We start from the raw sequence: 22113 nt of genomic DNA, 5'->3' as shown, positions 1-22113 counted from the left end.
TTTATAAAGCTTTAATGTACATAAAAACCAGCTTCTTGTTTAAGTGAAAATAAATGGAAGGTTGTCTTTTTGCGCTAGTAATGTTGTGGAGTTGTATTTTGTCTCGCATCAATTATATCGTCAGTTATATCGTTATCGCAAATTTTCAAATATATATCGTGATAAATATTTTTGGCCATATCGCCCTGCTCTACCTGCTGCTATCATCTACACCAACTAGCCAACCAGCAGGACTGCAGCATGAAATGGACACTTGTTAACAAGAAGAAAATCAAACAGAAAAGGTGGAATGTGTAGTTTGTAGAAGCTGCCTGCTGAGTTTAGTCAAATGTCCACCAAGGGAACCTCATTTAGAGCTGTTAATTTAATAAAAACCTTAAAAATGTCAGACAAGTACCTTCCAAATGACCCCCACTGATTTCGTGACCACAAGGAGTCAGATGCCAGGAAATGGTTTCATTATTGTGACACTGCTAAATCTTAACTTTAGCTGTTTTTAAGGTAACCAGTCCAGGAGCATTAAAAAGTAGACCAAAGTCAGAAGTTGTATTTACTCTAGGCCGATCCTTTAACTAAAATGAGCAGGTTAACATGACACACACATTACCTGAGCATGGTTAAAAAGCAGCTTTTAATTGTAATGTTTTTATTTTGGTGTGGATGAGGCACCTGTCTTATATTTGACTGCCTGCAAAGCGCCTCGAAGATCAAATGACAGAACTAAGCTGCAGGTTTAGTGCTCACTGAAGACGCAGCATTTGACTTGCTCTCTGTCTCTCCTTTTTTTTAAAGCCATGATTATATATGCTTTGCACCCACACATGTATTTTATTTGTTTCTTATCTATCCCCTTATTTATTGTATCCAGGCTGTGATTTATTGTGATTTATTAATAAAGTGGAGCTGAATTGAGTTGAGACTAAAAATATGTTATTTTGGTTCAGTTTAGAAACATTTATTTACTCATGTCTGCAGACTTTAAAGAAAATCTGAACCCATATGCATAAATTTAACACTATTTTTAAAACCCAAATGTGTACTGTTAGAGCTTGGTATAATCCCAAGGCCTTCATCAATATTAACATCAGCAACATAAAGGCTGTCTTAATGTTTGAAAATGAATTGAACTGCAATAATAGTATTATTATATTATAAGTCATCACTGCTCAAAATCACATTTATCATAATTATGAGTGAAATTCCGTTTAATCATTCCTTGAAATTTTAAGTAAATACCATCGACAATTTCCTGGAATATTACAAACAATTTTATAATATTTAAAAATATTTTTTATGGAGGAAAAACAAAGAACTGAGCTTCAGCTTAAACAGCGCTAGGTAAATTTCCAAATTAGGCAGGAAATGAAAAAGTGGAGGAAATATAAAGTAAGCTTGATAAAACAGAGAGGCAGAGGGTGAGAGAGAGTAACAGCAGGGTGAAAATGTAGTAGGCAGAGTGAGACAAAGACACAGAGGCACAAACAGACGGAGAGACGACTATAACAAAGAGAGTATGAAAATACAATCGTCCTCTCTCCGTGGGGTTGCCAGCGTGGAGTGGCTATCAAAGTTTAAACCTGCAGAAACAAAGTTGAACCTCTTTGACATCAGGTGGATTCAGCATTTACTCACCAGGAAAAAAATCAGAGCACAGGATGTTAATGGCGTGGCGTCCTTTGGTGCTAGGCACAAACTGCCGAGGCTGAAGGGGTCCGTCTCAGTCTGCACTGCTGACAACATTCACCAAGTTCATTGACATATATTCAATTCAATTCAGTTTTATTTGTACAGGACCAAATCACAACAAGAGTCGCCTCAAGGCACTTTATATTGTAAGGTAGACCCTAGAGTAATAAATACAGAGAAAACCCCAACAATCATATGACTCCCTATGAGGAAGCACTTTGGCGACAGTGGGAAGGAAAAACTCCCTTGTAACAGGAAGTACCAGGCTCAGGGAGGAGCGGCCATCTGCTGCGACCGGTTGGGGTGAGAGAAGGAAGGCAGGATAAAAGATATGCTGTGGAAGTGAGACAGAGGTTAAAAACAAGTATGATTCAGTGCAGAGAGGTCTCTTAATACATCATGAGTGAAGAAGAAACACCCAGTGCATCATGGGAATCCCCCAGCAGCCTACACCTATAGCAGCATAACTAAGGGAGGATTCAGGGTCACCTGATCCAGCCCTAACTATATGCTTTAGCAAAAAGGAAAGTTTGAAGCCTAATCTTAAAAGTAGAGATAGTGTCTGTCTCCTGAATCCAAACTGGAAGCTGTTTCTATAAAAGAGGGGCCTGAAAACTGAAGGCTCCCATTCTACTTCTGAATACTCTAGGGAACTCATGACTTCAGTCCAGTAGCACCTTATCCTGCTCCCGGATCCATCCGATTGGTGAATCACTTACAGGTTCCACAGTAGAGGCTTAAAACAGTGGACATTATGGTTTTGCTCATTCAGGCCCAATGATGTGGAACGAACTTCTATTCAATATTATATGAGCTTCATAATCTTTAGTATAATATTCTAATCTAATAAATAAGTTAATATATTGATAATCTATTCTTGTACTTGTACTGTATAGGTGGACTAGATAGCCATCTTTATCACTGCCGTTTGTTTTTCCCTTTCATCTTACATATGTAGAAATAATAGAGGTGCTACTTGTAAATCAGTTTTAGAAAGGCGCCACAGTTTCCTCAGTGATACTATTATTGTTTTTTTGAAAATATTTTTATTGAAAAAAGAAAACAACAGTACTTGCAGTTACCAAAATACAATCAACCTTTCTTCATTTTCCTAAGTAAATAAACACACATATATATGAAAAAAAAAAAACCACAACGCCCCCCCCCCCCCAGTCCCACACAGATCAACACAACCATCAAACATATTAGAGGAATATAACAGTAACAAAAGTAGATTTAAACAGGCAATACCTCTAGACTAGCAAAATAAGAGATAAAGGGTTGCCACTTGTGAAAAAATTTGGCTGTGCAACCTCTCAACGTATATTTAATTTTTTCAAGTTTTAAAAAAAACATGACATCTTTAAGCCACCGGGAAATAGTAGGACACTTAACAGACTTCCAATGCAACAATATTAGACGTCTCGCTAGTAGGGATGTGAAGGCTATAATGTCCTTTTGTGTGGAATCAAGTGTAAGTGAGCGAACAGGAATCCCAAATACAGCAATCAGAGGACAAGGATGAAGAGTTACCCCAAGAACAGTTGACATAATAGCAAAATATCCTGTCCAGAAACCTTGTAGCTCAGGACACAGAAAAAACATGTGGCCGAGGTGACAAGGAGAACCGTGGCATTTATCACATTTATTTTCCACTTCTGGATACAATTCAGAAAGTCTAGACTTAGAAAAATGCACCCTGTGTATGACCTTAAATTGAATAAGTCCAAGACGAGCACAGGAGGTGGAAGATCGTACTCTCGCTATAGCCTGTTCCCAAGACTCCTCATGTATTCGAATTCCCAGTTCTTCTTCCCATGTACACTTAAGCTTAACATTAGAGTGGTTACTAAAAGACAGAATAGCATCATAGAGTTTCGAAATGGTTCCTCTGTGGTGAGGAATAAATGATAACGTAGTTTCCCACTGCTGTTCTGGAGGTAAAGAGGGGAAATTTGGGAAACACTTGGCAACAAAATTTCGAATTTGAAAATAGCAAAACAAATGGGTAATAGGGAGATTATAAGTGATACTATTATTGTTTCCTCATGTGGACAAAGGAGCGTTGTCCTTCAGTATCAACTGCTTTAGCCATCATTGCAGAATAAACACTTGAACCTAACAGCCACCTCACTAATTGTTAAAAAAAAAAACCCTGCCATGATAACCATCCATTCTCTGAACAGAAAAGTACTGTGTGCATTTTCCTCTGTGGCCCTCTGTTGTAACGTTTTGTCCTCAGTTGGCTCTCAGTCAATAAAACTTGGAACCTGCCTGCTCTGTTTCCTGTACATGGACTTGTTAATCCTGGAACTTCCTGACTGAAGGTAACATTCCTCACTGTTGCATCCAAATTACCCGATAATGTTTTGTTTCACAGTGTTAATTAATGTAAAATGTAAAACATTTTAATCTTAAATGTTGAGTTTTAGCTTTCTTTGATATTAGTGGCAAGTATGAACAGAAAGATCCAGAATTTAATTTAGCAACCATCCGTCACTAAAATGTGGATCTGTCATTCTCAAGACAGGCTTGCATTAAATATTAAAAAAGAAGGAATAGTGTCATATTTAATCCATCATATCAGTCCTTGATGAAGCTAGTGCTAAAATTAACCCTATTAACTATTATTAAAATGTAAAATATGCAAGTTAAAATTAGCCCTGTCTCTGTGACACGGTCTTTCTCAAGCTCCTTTACCACAGTGGGTCAGTGACTCAAGAAGAATAATGAGAAGAATAATCAAATGCAGTCCTGTAGACCTCCTTTGCCTTCTAGCCTCTGTTGAGGAAATAATTTTTCACTGCAGACTCACATGAATAAATAATGTCTGGAGTGCTAAAGTTTCTGCCCGGCAAATCTGAGAGAGCGGAACAGTGTTAGCAGTTCATAATTAATTCATTTACTGGCGTCTGTGACATTTATTTTCTGTCTTTGGTGACTTTTGAATCATCAATGTATTATTTGTAGAGCGGGCAGCAGCGTTTTACTCTGATAAACAAAGTGAAACATATTTGCAGTCTGTGCATGGAGAGACTCAAAATATGAGCATGAGTGCAGAATCTATGAAGGAACAAATAATCGTGTTAGGTTCAGGGGTGATCGGACTTTGGTGTTTATTTGGTGTCAGGACTAAAGATATAAGATTCAGATTTGATGAAAGTCGTCCTACTTTATAATGCAACACAGGCCTGAAACAGTGGGCTTGCAGAAACAATGGTTTCAGCTGGAGGCATACAGCATGGTTATGTAGAAGTTGTTTTTACACATCATTGCTGGAATTTTCAGTTCAGTTGTATTTATATAGCTCCGAATCACAACAACAGTTTCCTACAGGTGCTTTTTGACCTCTGTAGTCTTCACATTATCCAGACACCTTCAAAATGACAAAGCCCAACATAATTCAGAGGTTGATGATGTTTTTGTGGTTTGATAAATATGGGGAACACACTTAATGTTTTCCCCATACACAGATGATCCACCCCACTCATCACCCATCACCCTAACCCCTAACCCTAACCCTAACAAAGAAAATCTAGCTTATTTAAATGGAATATATAACACTCAAACTGAATGAAGCAAACATCAGTTTTGCTGTACCATAGGAATTCTGTTTATTTTAGTGACCAGGTGAAGTTTGGGGATTCTCTGGGGTACCTCAATATCAGCATAAATGAACAAGTCAAGTCAAATCAAGTGACTTTATTGTCACTGTGCAGTGGTACAGTACACAGTGAAATGAGACAACATTCCTCCAAGACCATGGTGCTACATATAACAGACAATCAACACAGAACTACATAAAGTGCAGGGTGTAAAAATTCCAAAAAACCAAAACAAAGACAGTGCAACACCAGACAGAAGAGAACGATACAGACACAACAGTGCAATAGAAATGTGCAAAAGCCTGAGCACTGTGCAAAGAGTAACTTGGTGTATGAAGGTGTGTGTGTCTGTGTGTCTCTGTGTGTGTGTATGAGATTTTGCAGATTGGGGCAATGATTGACCAACATTTCAATATTTCATTTTGTTTTAATTCTGTTAAAAAAGATCAGTCAGTAACAGCTCTGCAAAAAATACAGAATTAGCAAGCTTGGTCTAGAGTAAACCTCCTTATCCCCGTCACCAGGCCGCAGCAAACATGCAAAATATGAACTTCTGCTTATCCAAACCCCTGAAGAGTAAACCAGCCTTTTACTTAACATTATTTATTATTCAGCATGCTCTAAAATTTCTCAGAGGTACCTTGGCAATCTGATGCAACATGAATGAAGCACAACAAATGATGCAGCCATTTTACTTGTTAACCCTCTCAAGGCAGGCTTTGCAGATTTGCAACAAGTAAAAGCTAACAACCTGATTACCCCACATACATATTTTATGAGTTTTATTTACTCAGAAGTACCACTGCAGGTATTCTTTTGTGCATTAGCAACAAAAACTTAATTTGAGCCTGAGAGGGTTAATACCAGGAAAGCTTCAGAGAACTGATGGCGCCGCCTTACAAGCTTCTCAGACTGTGTTGTAATCGGGGGCACAGCCCGGTCCCATTGGCACCAGATGGAATGGCAGGTTGGGCATATGAAGGGTAAAATGAATATACTTTTGCACTAGGATGCTACAGTACATTGAGATTTTTGTGCTCCCACATCCTTCCTGGACAGATGAAGATGGAGTGTTGTGGTGGAGTCTTGCTAACCTGCTGTGAAAAATGGCTCCTGTTAGTAATCCATCTCGGTCCACTCGTCCAGTATTGATTTCCCTTCTAGGTTTTCCCACGTGTCCCCAGGGTCAGCTCATCAAGCACTGGGTGAAAGGCTAGCTGGATGTGTGTGTCTGTTTGTGCGAGTGCATGTGCGCTAAGCACTACAAATTGTAAGTTCCTGGAACTGGTTAAAAAGGACAGGAGCAATTCTGGTGTGACTGATGTGCTGAAACTTGCTTAGTCGAGAGGGGAACTTCCCTCAGAAGTTCGGTTCCTGCTTGCTGAAGCTTTATTTTCCATCTTTGAAATGGTTGCGTTTGGAAAGGAGATGACTTGAACTTTATAGCTATACTAGCAGCTCAGGGAATTCTAGGGTCTGAAGTCTGGGGACTTTATATTAACGCTGATGTGGTCTGCAGGATTTTTCTTGTACACAGTTTATGCAAACTGACTTTCATTACTCATGTAATTCATTACTGTGACATTAAGTGCTGCAGTAGGCAGAAATACAGAGAAGGAAACCAGACAGCCCTCCTCCTGCAGCCGCCCTGCTGTGTGCTGAGTTCTAGGCCTCAAAACCTACTCTCTCCAGTGAAAATCCTCTTCTTAATCCACCATGCTGCCATATACTTCTCTGTGTCCTTTTCCATGGTTACACTATTCACTGGTCCTAACAGAACCACAGTTGGCCAAAGTCCTCTATTAGAGTATAGGCAGGATTTTCCAAAGCCTGTGAACCAGAGGAGGTGCAGGAGCTGGGTTCCCTCTCAAACCACTTGAACTACAACATAGTGAAAATAACTTATTATAGATTATAGAGCCACCTTTCAAAATTTAAGCCAAAGGTTCAAAGGTTGTAATGAAGTAAGGATCAAACGTGTTAAAAATAGAGGTGTTAAAGGGTGGTTCTGTCCAAGGTTATTATAGTTAACTAAAACTAAACTAAAACCTACAACACCTACAACATAGTTACCAAAAATGCAGAACTTATTTATTTGATAATTGTTCGCGTGTGGTTAATAATAATATGGATGCCTAAACAGTGATTATTAATGACAGTTAAAACTGGGTTTTTCCCTTCTTGCATAAATTTCTGATTTATTTCTTCAGTAGAAATCTGTCTATTTGGAAAAAACACAGTGTGTTTTTAGTGTTTTTGGTGTTTGCATGTATTTGATGACACACAGAAACACAGAATAGCCTGTAGCCAGCATTATCCTTTAAAGCTCATTCATGTGTACTTTTTGTCTGCTCATGCACACATTTAAAGCTTTTCCTCCTTTTTCTTGCCTCCCCTCCCCTGAAACACGCTCCCTTTGCCTGTCATCAACATGTTCCAGTGACAGCCTCGTGCTTGTCTTCACCAGTCGCTCCCATCCACATCTCCTTCCACGAAACTTGGAAACAACTTCCAATTAACTGGATAGGATCAGCAAGCCGTCCTGCCTGGCCCTGATAACATTATCCCACGTCATGCACTGCTGCCAGCGCCCGGATTATGAAATTAAAAAAAGAAGCTGAAGAAGAAGAAGAAGAAAGGATGGTTGAGGATGGAGGGAAAGTGGTTGGGTGCTGGGGAATGGGAGCTGAGGTGGGAGGGAGGCTTGCCCCTGGGGGCTGTCATCAGTGATTGTATAGTATATTTGGCCCTGTGTGAAAGGGAGGGTTATGTAAGGTTTTAAAGCCCCTCCACTATCACCAGAACAGAGAAGTTCAATATGCCGGAGAGCTGCTTCAGCTTCCAGTCCAGTGCTAACCGCCCACTGATAAGCGCTTACATAACGAGCTGCGGTTGAGGTCTCTGGTGTCTGATGAGTATGTAAATGGAGGCAAGTAGAGGAGCGCTCCTCCGTTTCGCACGATAACGCCGTGATGAATTGCTTCAGTCTTTTCTCACATGAATTATTTTTGAAGATTGCATTTCTGTTGTGTCGAGATGAAGAAGCAGAGACTGTTTGGGTTGCAGTGATTTGAAAATGTCAGACCCATCTCTTCTTTTTTTTAAATGGAGGACTAAATGTCTTCAGTGAGCTTAGACGTGCCTCTGATTGCTAACAGCGGATTGTAGGAAACACCAGATGGCATTGGCAGGTTAGGTTTTGGTTAATGTACTGTGTATTATGAGCTTTCCTCAGCTTTGGAAGGGCCTTCCTGAGGAGAATCATTGACTTCCAGAACCTGGTTCCTCCTATTAAAACGGATTTCTTCCTTTCCACAGTTGCCAGGTGCTGCTTTATTATCACCCTTTTGATTGGCTTTTATCTTGTGCCCACTTTCTCTTTTGAATCGACATGTTTTATTTAAGTATTAGTAATTAAATCGTGACACTATAAAGAGTCATCATTTTTTCGAAATTGTTTTCAAACAATTCCTTTTAAAAACCAAACTTCTTTTATTATATAAAAACTAATCAAACATTCAAACTAACAGTCAGACATTTTTATATGTCAAAGTTAGGAAGAGAATGCCCCCTGTGTGTGTGTGTGTGTGTGTGTGTGTGTGTGTGTGTGTGTGTGTGTGCGTGCGCGCGCGTGTGTGTGTGTGTGTGTGTGTGTGCGCGCGCGCACGTGTGTGTGTCCTCTTCCAGATGTCCTTGTCTGACAGCCGCATCTTTCCTTTATTCCATTAGTGAGTCCTTGAGTCTGTTTCTGTAATGATAAGAGAAATGTTCTGCTTCCAAATGCGTGCACACACACAGACACACACGCAGACCCCTCGTCCAGTTCATGAGATGCGTCCCTGCTTCTGCTACGCTGCTACACGTTTTGTTCAGGTGAAATACCAGGAAAAAAAAACAACATACATCCAGTCTTCAATTTTTTTCCAGCTCAGGGTTGGAAGCTTCAAATAATATACTGGAAGCCATTTTGAAGTCTCATAAAATAAAAGAAAGGATATTCAGAGGGAAATATTAAATTGTAGAATTTATCATCATAATTGTGACCTTCTTATCTTTGCCTTTGTTACAAAAAGTAAAAAAACATTATTATGAAAAAACCCACATTCACTGTATCACAGAAACATGCCACACCTGACCAGCTGGGATCGTATTAAACACGGACACATGGCCCGTCCTGTTAGGGATGCGTGGGCTCAGATGGGTTCGTGTGTCTTTGTACATTACAGCAATGAATGTCAGCAGCAGATTACGCTACGCACAAACACACAGCAGCCACACACCCACCGTCTTCCCCCCGATAGCAGATACATAAAGTGTTGTGGAACTTCTTTTCATCCTTGTTATGAAAATACATAACAAAAAAATACAAAATACAATAAAATACACAAAATCTAACATAAAAAAAACTGCAATATGACAACAAAAACTTCTTCGTTTATTATTTCCCATCGGCGCTCCTGTGTGCTAGTTTTGTAGTAACTTTACACCTTACATCACTGCTGATCGTTAATATTCACTTATTGTTGTGTATAATAAAGCCCAAGGCACCAGTTATGTGACATTTAGCTAAGTGTGGACCTGTTCTGCTCATTTCCAGCACTAGATTTTTATTCTTGGACTCCACTACAGTAGCTTTGGATGATTCACAGTTCAAAATAACCCAAATTATGTACTGCAGGACTACATGCTGTGTTATTCATGCACCAGAAAGTTGGCCACAGTGGTATTAGAAAAGCACATGCACACATATAGCCATATATAGAAGTTTCAGGAAAGCAGCATAATAAGAAAGAATCCTTTCCTCATTGTGTGGCGTCTGTTTCCAGTGTTCACTGTTCTGTTGAAGGACACAGAGGCTCGCTCGCTATCAGAAGCCCATAAACTGTGCGTGATAGTTAAAATTGTATATTTATTGCTATAATAAAAGTGTGTGTGTGAGTAAATGTGGTTGTAGTATAAAGCACTTTGATTGGTTTGGAAGACTAGAGCTGTGCAGCTGTATGAATGCAGTCCATTCATCCAAAAGGCCACAGGTATATATTTGTTTCTCTTCCTCAGTGGTTAAAAGAATGAGTTTAATATCTAATAGTTGAACTGCAGGTGACTGTAAGGACTGTAACCTCTGACCTTCTTAAAGCAGCCGGGACATTTACCACGACAGCTGCCGTCTTGTTGAGACAGTGACCAAAAAAGTACTCAAGATAGAAGGAAAAAAACCCACTTTCACCTCCAACTGAACCAAAGTGACCTGTTTGATTTAGCTAGTCAGGTCTGTAAGAAGTCAGCTTGGACGGCACCAGACGCTGAGGCAACACCTACACAGCCAGCTTAGAATGACTAATTATCACAAAGTGCAGTTTGTGGTGCATTTGTGATGGATTTTAAGACGCACGTGGTGTGGTTGAAAAGTGGGCTTCAATAGAGAAGGAGCAACTGCAGCATTTAGGAGCAGAAAGAAGCACAAAAATAAATTAAAGATCAAAAAAATGTGATTACAAGCCCAAGTGGGCTGCAATGGCGTGTTTTCTTTGTTTATAATGTTCACGTTCAGTTCGCTAAAACACTCATTCTTCCTCTTTTACGACTTTGGTCATACCTGTAGGAGCGGCTAAGCTAAAGGTCTGACAACAGCACAAACATGAGTCAGACCAGACCAGCTGGTCAGCGTATTTCTGACACTGCCCCCTGGTGTCAGTACACAGCTACAACATGTAAACAACAGGCTGCAAAGGTCCAGCCAGTTACATGTCACTGGACTGAGGCTAGAAACTGGAAAAGCCAACAGCTTATGACTAAAGAGACTTTACTCACACATACACAGCTGTTCAGAGTTCTTTGACATGTGATTCCAGTTAAACTCAAATGATAGTCACATATTTCTGCATGCACCTCTCCGTAAGCACGCACACATTCATGCAGAAACACTTACTCTCCTCACCAGGTTAACAGTCTGACATTTCTTCTATTATCTATCAGCATACATTTGCAGTCTTTTTAATCAAATCTTGCGTGTGGGTGAGCATGCCGATTTTGAATTTCTGAATGTGTTTGTATTGAAATGAGGTACTTCACCCCTCGAGGCGCTCGGTCACAGTTACAAATGGATTGCCATCCCACTCGGCCTCGTCTCCCGTGTCGCCTCCCAGAATAAGCTGTGCAGCTCAATCTGCCGTCCCTTCCTATTTCATCCCGGCACCATTCAGCCCTGGCAAATACTGGCGTATCAAAATGATGCCACGAGTGTTCAGCGAGGAGAGCAGGAGAGATCTGCTTCAAAATGGAAATGCTGTTCTGGTTCGCCAGGTGCAATAAATGTGGAGGATTTCATCTTGGCTGCCACTTGCACAGTTAATCAAATAGATACAAGTGAGTTTATACAGCAGCACAGGAGGGGGCACTGTATTCAGAATGGGCCAATGAGCATTCAGGCTGCAATTTGTCTAATGACCAAGAAGCCAACAAAGAAAAAAGAAAACTTAAAATCCAAACTTTGCACAGCACATATTGTGCATGTTTTCTTCAGATGGGAAGAAAATCTGCACTGCTAGCGTTGTCAATGCTAACAAACTGTTACCATAGTTTTATCACTCATCTCCTTAGTGTCAACTATTTGAAGAACATGCACGGTGAGTGTCATGTTGGCCAGTTTAATGTCACCATAATAAATTAGATGTTTTACTTTAAAAAAATATAGTAGATTTGGCGTTCGACTGTGTCCCTCGGAATGTCCTGTGGGAGGTGCTTCGGGAATATCGCTACCGGCCATTCGATCCTTATACAACCATTGCAAGAGCTTGGTCTGCAAAGCCAACAATAAGTCAGACTCGTTCCCGGTGGGTGATGGACTCTGCCAGGAATGCCCTTTGTCACAGATTTTGTTCGTAATTTATATGGACAGAATTTCTAGGTGTAGCCAATTTGGCTTTCACTTGGGTGGTCTCTGAATCTCATCTCTGCTTTACGCAGATGATGTGGTTCTGTTGGCTTCATCGGGTCATGGCCTCCAGCTTGCACTGGAATTGTTCACAGCTGAGTGTGAGAATCAGCATCTCCAAATCTGAAGCCATGGTCTTCAGCTGGAAAAGGGTGGACTGCCCACTCCGGGTCAGGGATGAGTTCCTGCCCCAAGTGGAAGAGTTTAAGTACCTGGACACGCTGGAGATATTATATCTCTCAGGTGGTCTGGGAATGCATTGGGGTTCCCACGGAAAAGCTGGAGCAGGTGGCCGGGGAGAGGGAGGTCTGGGCTTCTCTGCTTAGGCTGCTGCCCCCACAACCCGGCCCCTGATAAGCGGAAGAAGATGGATGGATGGAAAATATAGTAGTTGATACTAGGGCTGCCACAAACGATTATTTTGATAGTCGACTAGTCACCGATTATTTTTGCGATTAGTCGACTAATCAGATCATGCATCCATTGGACGTAAAACGTACAGCTTATTGCACCAGCACGCATCTGCTCTTATATAACTATCATTAGCTTACAGCTTTAAGTGTTTAAGGTATGTGCTAACTAAAAACTAAAGACAAGATGATAGTTTGTTAAATTTTAATGAAATTAGCAGATTGTTTCGGTGAAGTTTAATAAACTCCTTGCTATCTAAAATATAACAGGACACCGGAGTAAATTCTCGAGCATCTCACATTTCTGATAATCAGTTGTCTGCTTGACGTTTATTCAGCTGTGTAAAAACTATAACTTTAAATCGTAATCGTGACTAGTCGACTAATCTTGGCAGCCCTAGTTGGTACCAATGTCATCCAAATTCCTGGATTTGATATTACAGCTAGCTAAATTTTTCTGAGCTTCTTCTTCGAGATGCATATTCACTCTTGCATTATTTACATTCTGGATTTTTATTTTCTTGCACCGGTTAAATCCATACATTACCTCTTTAATAGGACCTGTACATGCAGCCATATTTTCAGCATTTTATCTTCAAGTATCAGATCTTATGACAGTTTGTTCCATCAGTAATCCAGAAAAGCAGCAATAATCATTACATGCTCACATTTTTCATCTGCAGTCTCTGTACAGATGATACGACACAGTTTTTTACTGCACAGTTGATGTCTCAGCTGGTAATTCCACCTGATCGATTTATTTTGAGAATCAGTTTAAATAATAATTCTGATTACAAACACAAAAGTGTGCACTGCAGTCACTGAATCACAGTCAAACCTGCAGCTTTACTGAAGTTGAGTAAATCAGATTTAGCTAAAGATGAAATTTATGCAAAAGTGATTTTATTACCAGCTGGGTTGAAATACACGAAGTCGCTTCTGAAAGTGAGACAGTGAGATTAGCATAGTGTATGAAATATTAATTAGATATAGACTTTTGATGTAGACAGGATTTTTCATTCTCATGAATCTAGTGTGTGTTTTTATGTTGATGCTGTATGAGTGAGCACAGCCTGATTTTTCTCATACATGTTTAGTATATTTCATATGTTTCAGGTCAATCTAAATAGAAAACAACTGCAATTCTTTCATTTTTCCATTAAATATGTATGACCACTTATTGACTGCTCTGGTATTCAGTTACAGTCGGATAAGTGACTCAGAGCAAAAGGGCTCAGTATTGATCTACGATCTTCCCAGGAAGGGATATCTGTCAGGGGGTAAAGAGTGTTAAAAAGATCCCATTATGTGTTGTTTTAAACTCAGAAGGAAATGCTGTCTCATGCTGCCTGATGCCAGGCGTGTTGCGGATCTTTCACCGTGTTTGGAGATGTAATCATGCACTTTCTACAAAGGAGGAAATATGATTGTTTACAGCTGCAAAAGCTTAAATTTAAATCAAATCACTGGTGTGTTTTTCTATGTGAGGAAAACAGTTTACTGTTTTACAGCTGTATGGTTTGTTTAATTGCTTCTTTTTTCCATCTCTTGTGTCCAGCAGAGAGTTGCTGAAGACGCTCGGCATCACAGAGGAAGGGGGAAGAACTGAGACACTCACAGATCCTGGGCTTGGTGGCTGCATGCTCAGTTGTCTCCAGCTTGAAGAAGAACATCTGTACTAATCAGCAGGAATCATGGATTTTGTAATGAAGCAAGCTCTAGGTGGTAAGTACTGCAGTCCTAAATGCTTTTCCTGGGAATACATTAGAGTTGGAGATATTTTCTGTTTAAGATGTGCATATAAACATGAAGGCTTTCTGGTTTCTCTTTGAATCGGCCTGTAGTTTGACCAGTTATTTTCGATCACATAGCTGCATGTAGATAGTCCATGTAGAAAGTAAAGGAGTAAGTAAAGGAGAGATCTTTTGTCCCTAGCTGGCAGTCAGCAGGAGAGGTCGTGCATGAAGCCAATACATTGCCGTGGGTGTTGTAGGGTTTCCATCTTGGTCAACGATGCACTTCCAGGCCTTGTGATCTGTGGCCTTGACCTTTGCTTACTCAAGGGTTAGACGTCGTCATTTAAGATCGTCTTCAACTTGCTCAAGCTAAGTCTTCTTGGGGCGTCACGCTTGATTCTCCACTGGGTGGGATGCCGCTGCAGCAGAAGTAGGGCTGTTCAATAGGACAATATATATTGGATGCCAATATGAAAACATCTATCGTTTTCTTATTACGCTATTGTTTGTCTCGTGGTGTCGCAAAATAAACTGTGTATGGCAATATTTTTTCATCGTTTTGATGGTCACTGTAGTGGCTATATTAATTTCTTAAAGTTCTCTCTTGCTCTTATATTTAAAATAACCACACTATGGACAGACAGGTGACCGTTTCTATGCGTACTTTCGTTAGCAAAAACAATCGTGTGACTCCGCCATCTGCTTATTCTGTTTATTTTCCCACATAAACCTTTCATATTAAAGCTCAAGATCCTGTTGAGACTTTTCAAAATAAACTGAAAGTATATACATCATTCTCAAACATCAAATTTCAGATAAGATAAGATAAGATAGAACTTTATTAATCCCTCGGGTTAATAAAGAATATGCATCAAACAAATTACCTCAAATAAAAACATGAAGTAGCTATAAATGGTGCTTACAGTCACCACATGGATGCATGCACAGAGAATACCAGCATGGCCAGTGAAGATGAGGCAGAACCAGGTAGCTCCAAACAGAAGAACCAGTCAAAACAAATCCAGGACCTTATTCCTAAAGGAGGGGCTACTGCTGTAGCATGGACAGGGTTTGGTTATGAAAAAGTCTGACACGGACCAGAAAACTGTACTATGCAAATTATGCCACAAACAGGTCCCTACCACAGACTCAAACACGACAAACCTCTTCAACCACCTATGCAAGAATCACATGAACGAGTATGGAGAGAGTTTACGGATGAGAAGCAAAAAAGAGTCGTCAGGTGCTAAAAAATAGACTCAAACATTAGAACAGGCTTTCCCCCGCAGCACGCAATGCAATAAATACTCACAAAGAAAATGGCGGCCGTTACAAATTACATCTAAAAATGTATGGCTGTGATTACTATAGCTATCACCTGACAACCATATAGGCTTCTAGTAGCATTTAAAAAAATGTATCTGGCTTCATAAAAATGAATGTGTGAACTGGAAACCTGACCTGACTGCACCAGAAGCTCCCAAAAATTGGTCCTCCCCCCTGAGGCTAATTCAATGGACTAGCAAATGGGTCAAGTTCCAGTGCTTTGAGCTCTCAAATCTAGGGCTGCCACGATTGGTCGACTAGTCACGATTACGTTGACTATCAAAATCGTCGATGACTGATTTAATAGTCGACGTGTCGTTTGAAGCTTTGTAAGATCCCAAAAGACACAGGAATAAGTAGTAGAATTTAAGAGTGTAATAACGGACTGAAACAGAAGATGGCAGCACTGCATGTACAAGGATGCCAGCTGCCGTTAAACCCCGAAGAAGAAGAAGTAGCTCTGTCCCAGAATTCATAGCGCGGCCCTGCTCAGTTTCCAATAATGGCGGCAGCTAGTTAGTTTTAATATTACTCTTATTATACTTTCTGGGTCACAAAATAAACGTTTAACATATTTTCAGGCGAGAATGTAGCTGTGTAAACCTCAAATATCTGCTCAGTTTATCAAGACACCACATATTTTCAAAAGCGCTCCTACGTTTTCGGAGAAGTCTGTTACCCACTAGCTCGATAGCTAGCCGGGGGTAGGCTCACTAGAGCCCGTGAGAACACCGGACTCCCGGCAAATCGTTTTCAAACCCACCGCCGTCTTTCGCTACTCAGGTTAAACACATATAAGTCACTTAGATAACTTAAAAATGTTATTGTTTGGCTTTTTTTTAGTATTTTATTTGTTCCTGAGCAAATCGGTTTGGCTGAGATTAAAGTTGTAGTTTTTACACAGCTGAATAAACGTCAAGCAGACAACTGATTATCAGAACTGTGAGATGCTCGAGAATATACTCTGGTGTCCCGTTATACTTTAGATAGCAAGGAGTTTATTAAACTTCACCGAAACAATCTGCAAATTTCATTAAAATTTAATAAACTATCATCTTATCTTTATTTTTAGTTAGCACATACCTTAAACACTTAAAGCTGTAAGCTAATGATAGTTATATAAGAGCAGATGCATGCTGGTGCAATAAGCTGTACGCTGTACATCCAATGGATGCATGATCTGATTAGTCGACTAATCGCAAAAATAATCGGTGACTAGTCGACTATCAAAATAATCGTTTGTGGCAGCCCTACTCAAATCTATACTTTAAGTGAAATTTGTTGAAGGCATAAAGAAAGTTTAGGTGTTTGGTGTGGGTACTGTGGTGGAGAAGCCTGTAGATGTTTCCCACAGAGCACTTTAAAACCTGTCGTGTATGTGTGCATATTTATGCAAAGGCACGTCCAACCTCAGCAGCAGCACTTTAGTTCTCTCGTTTCTTATTTTTTGGTTTTAAAAAACATATTTAGTTTATTTCACTGACAAACTGTAACAGGAAAGGAGATTTATCACAATAATGGTGATAATAAGTTTTATCCTCTTGTATTTCCTTTACAATTCCATATTTTTGACCCAGCCTGTCATTTACACCCCATCTGGCTTTTATGCTAGCTGAGATTGGGTTCATTCACGAAGAGCGAACTAAAACAGATCTAAGTGAATGTTCTTGTAAGTGAAGGTCCCCCAAGGGTACTGAGGTCATGCCTCCTTAAATCAGCCCTCTCATCTAGTTCAGTAGGCTCGGTGACCACCGGCCAAAATGAAATGAGATTTATTCCTTTAAAGCTCAGCCTTCCCACTTTGTCACAGGACTAATTTATATCTGCTCCTCTCCTTTGACTCCTTCTTCCTTTCTTCTTCTCAGTTTTCCTGCAATCGATTCTTCTATGCTTATTCCTTGTGTGTGTTCTCTTCTATTGCTCTTTCTCATAAGAGAGCTAGTGTTGCTGCCTTCAACAGTTGCTTCTGGTGTACAGTAATCTTTCGACAGTTTCACATGTTGCTGCAGACAAGCTGGCTCAATAAGATCAACAAATAATAATAATAATAATAATAATAATAATAAACTTTATTTATAAAGCACACTTAAAAACCAAGGGTATGCCAAGTTGCTTAAAAAGTAACATAGAGAATAGGAGCAGGATAACAGAAATAGGACCAAAGCAAGTACTAAGTATGCAAGCAGGTAGCTGTCACTGATACATAGGAAAGCAACAGGTACAGAGCAAACAAGAATTTAAATGAGCATAAAAGTGCATGATATAAAATCATAAAAGAAATATTAACTAGAGGGAAAGGCAAGATTGAATAAGTGGGTTTTTAGTCATGATTTGAACAGTGCAATGGAATCAGATGCCCGGAGGTCGAGAGGAAGGGTATTCCACAGTACCGGGGCAGCCAGAGCAAACGCACGGTCACCCCGGGACTTCAGCCGAGATCTGGGTTGGGTCAGAAGTAGTTGAGTGAACAAATGAAAATTAGAGCTTCCAGTGATGCCCCAACATGCAAAGATGCCACCTGCATTTGATGATTCATAGAATCTGGCTTATGGGTCATGTGACCTAAGTGCCGATGCCCATTTATCAGGTGAACTGGTGATATTTTAATGATCCACATTGGTTCAGTCACATGCATAAATGCACAGGTAGGCCTTAACGCCTGTCACAGTCTGGCTGAGGTGACATTACGTGAGTATGTATTGTAAAAAGGACTCAATTGCAGTCCAAAACAGAATGTGAAACGTGGCGTGGACAAAAACAAGCCGTTTATTAAGGCTGGCAAAAATGGATACAAACAAAGGGCATGGGTGAAACTAAACAAAAACCTAAACTGAGTGAACTAAAAGTAAAACATGAAGAAAAAAAAACTTAAACATGAAGACTGGTGTTGATACCCTGGAGACACAACGTGGATTAGCAGACGACCTGACAAGGAATGACTGAAAACACACGGACTAAATACACACAGGAGGATAATGAGGGAAGTGGAAACACATAGGGAAACAGCTGAAACAAATGAACATAACAAAGTCACAAGGGGAGAGTACAACTAAACACATTTGACCTAAGAACACAGGACCTCTTCAAAATAAAACAGGAAACATAATGAAACACAGACATGACTACATGAACTTGACAACAAAAGACATGCAGACATGAAACACATAAAGGACAAGGAAGACTTAACACAGGCGTTGAAAACACAAGGGAATCTGATAAACAAACGAACTTAGATAACCTAATTAACTTAAACATAAACCATAAACATTTAAAAAAACAAAACTAAAACTCGAAACGCTGGGTCAAAAGACCCAGGATCGTGACAACGCCAAGTCATGTCAACCCTGATTCACAGCACATAATATTTTTGTAAATAATGCTGCTAACGTGTGGCATATTAGAGTAAATAAGATTAAATAATTTCATTACTGACAGCAAACTGTTGCCTCCTTGCATCTGAACACATTCTTTATCACACAAATATGGGATTAAAGTAACCGTGATCCTCTTTCCTCTCTCAAGCTTTAAAGTTGTCACATTCATCAGAATCATCAGAATCAGAATACTTTCATAATCCCTAAAAAAATTGTGTTAATTTATTGTTAAGTACTGGCACCTGTCTGCTAATGGTGCGAGTGTTAGTTTTGTCAGTTAATAATATTAAATGAGCTGTTACATTTGAACAAGTAAAACAGCATCAACCATTTTCTTATAACATCCATCCACCCATTCATCCATTCCTTTATCATCCATCCATCCACCTGTCCATCCATCCATCCCCAATGTTTGTGTTTGTTGTAATTTAGCTCCTGTAGAGGTGTGCTTGAGTGCAGTGACCTTTTCCCTTGGAACAGGGTGGCATTTATTTCACCAGGACACAGCTGGCTGTTCATGAATATATACAAGCAAACAAACACACACACACACACACACACACACACACACACACACACACACACACACACACACACACACACACACACACACACACACACAAAACAAAAAACAAAACACAATTTCAGTCCTGAGGTGGAACATGACCATTCTGATATGAAGTGGGAGTGTGTTGAGGTGGTCGTGTAAGGACATCAGTCTAAAAATAAAAACCCTGCAGAATCTGAGGCTTAGAAAAAAAAGAGTGTACGATGGGGTGAGTATGTATGGAGAAGATCGGATAAATATGGAGGAACAAGGTTATGAAGCGCTTTGAAAGTGAGAAGTAGGATCTTGAAATTAACACTGAGGTGAATTGGAAGCCTATGGAGCTGTTTAAGAACAGGTGTTATATGTTCAGTGGATCTAGTTATGGAAATAATACAAGCAGCTGTATTTTGAACTAATTGCAATTTATGGAGGGATTTATGAGGTTGACCATAGAGAAGAGAATTACAGTAATCTAAACGAGTTGTGACAAGAGCATTGACAAGTGCTCAGGAAAGTGAGACGCCGAAAGAGAGGAAAGCGAGCCGGCGCACTCGTGCGTCTGAGGAGACGCGGACTGCGAACTGCTCTTCCTGGGATCTTCCTTTCCAATGTACGCTCACTCAGGAATAAGATAGACGAGCTGGCCCTGATGAGAAGCATGAACAGAGACTTTGCCTCCTCCTGTGTCTTATGTTTTACGGAGTCGTGGCTCTGCGAGGACATCCCGGACTGCGCGCTCAAGCTGGAGGGCTTTCATCTGCTGCGCGCGGACCGGCAGGCCTCTCTCTCTGGTAAGACCAAAGGTGGAGGTGTCTGCTTCTACATTAATAGTGGCTGGTGCACAGATGTAACAGTGATTGCTCAGCACTGCTCTTCCTCTCTGGAATACCTTTTTATTCACTGCAAACCGTTTTATTCTCCGCGGGAGTTTGCTTCATTCATCCTGGCCGCTGTTTACATCCCGCCAGATGCAGATGTGCAGGCAGCTCAGTGCGCACTCGCGGAGCAGATACTGCACATGGAGCGGACATTCCCAGACTCTCTCATCATTGCTCTTGGGGACTTTAACAAAGCCAATCTGAGCCATGAGCTTCCCAAATACAAGCAGTATATTAAATGCCCGACCAGAGAGGGGAGGACATTAGACCACTGCTACAGCACGATCAGCGGGGCCTATTGTGCGGTGCCCCGCGCTTCACTCGGAACTTTCTGACCACGTCATGATCCACCTAATCCCCGCGTACAGACAGAGGCTGAAGCTCTCCAAACCTGTCGTGAGGACCAAAAAACTGGAGCAACGAGGCTGTGGAGGAGCTTCGCACGTGTTTGGAGTCTACAGACTGGGACACAATGAAGGCTGCTTCTAACAGCTTGGACGAGTTTACCGACATTGTCACCTCCTATATCCACTTCTGTGAGGACAGCATTGTGCCATCACACACCAGGGTGAGTTATAACAATGACAAACCCTGGTTTACTCCTAAACTCAAAAAGCTGTGGCTGGAAAAGAGAAAGGCGTTCAGAAGTGGAGACAGGGACTGCTACAGAGAGGCCAAGTACAGGTTTACTAAAGAAGTGGACATTGCTAAACATCAGCACTCTGAGAAGATGCAGCAGCAGATCTCAGAGAATGACTCGGCCTCTGTGTGGAAAGGTTTTAGGAATATCACCAACTACAAGCCTAAAACCCCCCACTCCACTGATGACTTGCTCTTGGCCAACACCCTTAACGACTTTTACTGCCGTTTTGACGAGCCATCAGGCAGCCTTCACACCTCCAACGGCCCCAACAATAGAGACACTTTGGACACTCATTCCCCCACCTCTCCCCCCTCCATAGAGCCATCACCACCTTCAAACCGTTCACCTACAACACCCCCCTCCTCACCCCACACAAAAGAGGATTTCACACCACCTCCTCCCACCACAACTCTTCATATTCATGAAGCAGGTGTGAGGAAGCAGTTTAAGAGTCTGAATGCTCGGAAAGCTCCCGGCCCAGACAGTGTGTCTCCTGCCACCCTCAGACACTGTGCAAACGTGCTGGCCCCAGTGTTTTCTGGCATTTTCAACTCCTCACTGCAGGCATGTCATGTGCCTGCCTGCTTCAAGTCCTCTACCATAATCCCTGTCCCCAAGAAACCTAGGATCACTGGACTAAATGACTACAGACCCGTGGCTCTGACATCTGTGGTCATGAAGTCATTTGAGCGCCTGGTTCTCTCCTATCTCAAGACCCTCACGGCCCCCCTCCTGGACCCCCTGCAGTTTGCATACAAAGCCAACAGGTCTGTAGATGACGCCATCAACATGGCCCTACACTTCATCCTGCAGCATCTGGACTCCCCAGGAACCTACGCCAGGATCCTGTTTGTGGACTTCAGCTCTGCCTTCAACACCATCCTTCCAGACCATCTCCGAGGCAAGCTTTCCCAGATGAATGTGCCTGATCCCATCTGCCGGTGGATCACTGACTTCCTGACGGACAGGAA

At 41.0% G+C, this 22113-nt stretch overlaps 1 protein-coding gene across 2 annotated transcripts in view; it reads left to right on the top strand.

Annotated features, from left to right (window-relative positions):
- cplx2 (complexin 2) overlaps positions 1–22113 on the top strand; it is a 64399-nt gene that overhangs the window by 26847 nt on the left and 15439 nt on the right. Inside the window, exon 2 of one of the 2 annotated variants that reach the window (XM_040043109.1) lies at positions 14197–14360. In XM_040043109.1, the coding sequence (XP_039899043.1) occupies positions 14330–14360 (31 nt within the window). In that variant the 5' untranslated portion in view covers positions 14197–14329. Of the gene's footprint in view, positions 1–14193; positions 14361–22113 lie in introns of both variants that reach the window. The other variant, XM_040043108.1, reaches the window with a different exon arrangement.

This window comes from Simochromis diagramma, unplaced genomic scaffold, assembly GCF_900408965.1.
Source record: "Simochromis diagramma unplaced genomic scaffold, fSimDia1.1 OVJJ01000433.1, whole genome shotgun sequence".
In the NCBI taxonomy this organism is placed as follows: Eukaryota; Metazoa; Chordata; class Actinopteri; order Cichliformes; family Cichlidae; genus Simochromis; species Simochromis diagramma.
This window is presented reverse-complemented; position numbering and strand designations above follow the sequence as displayed.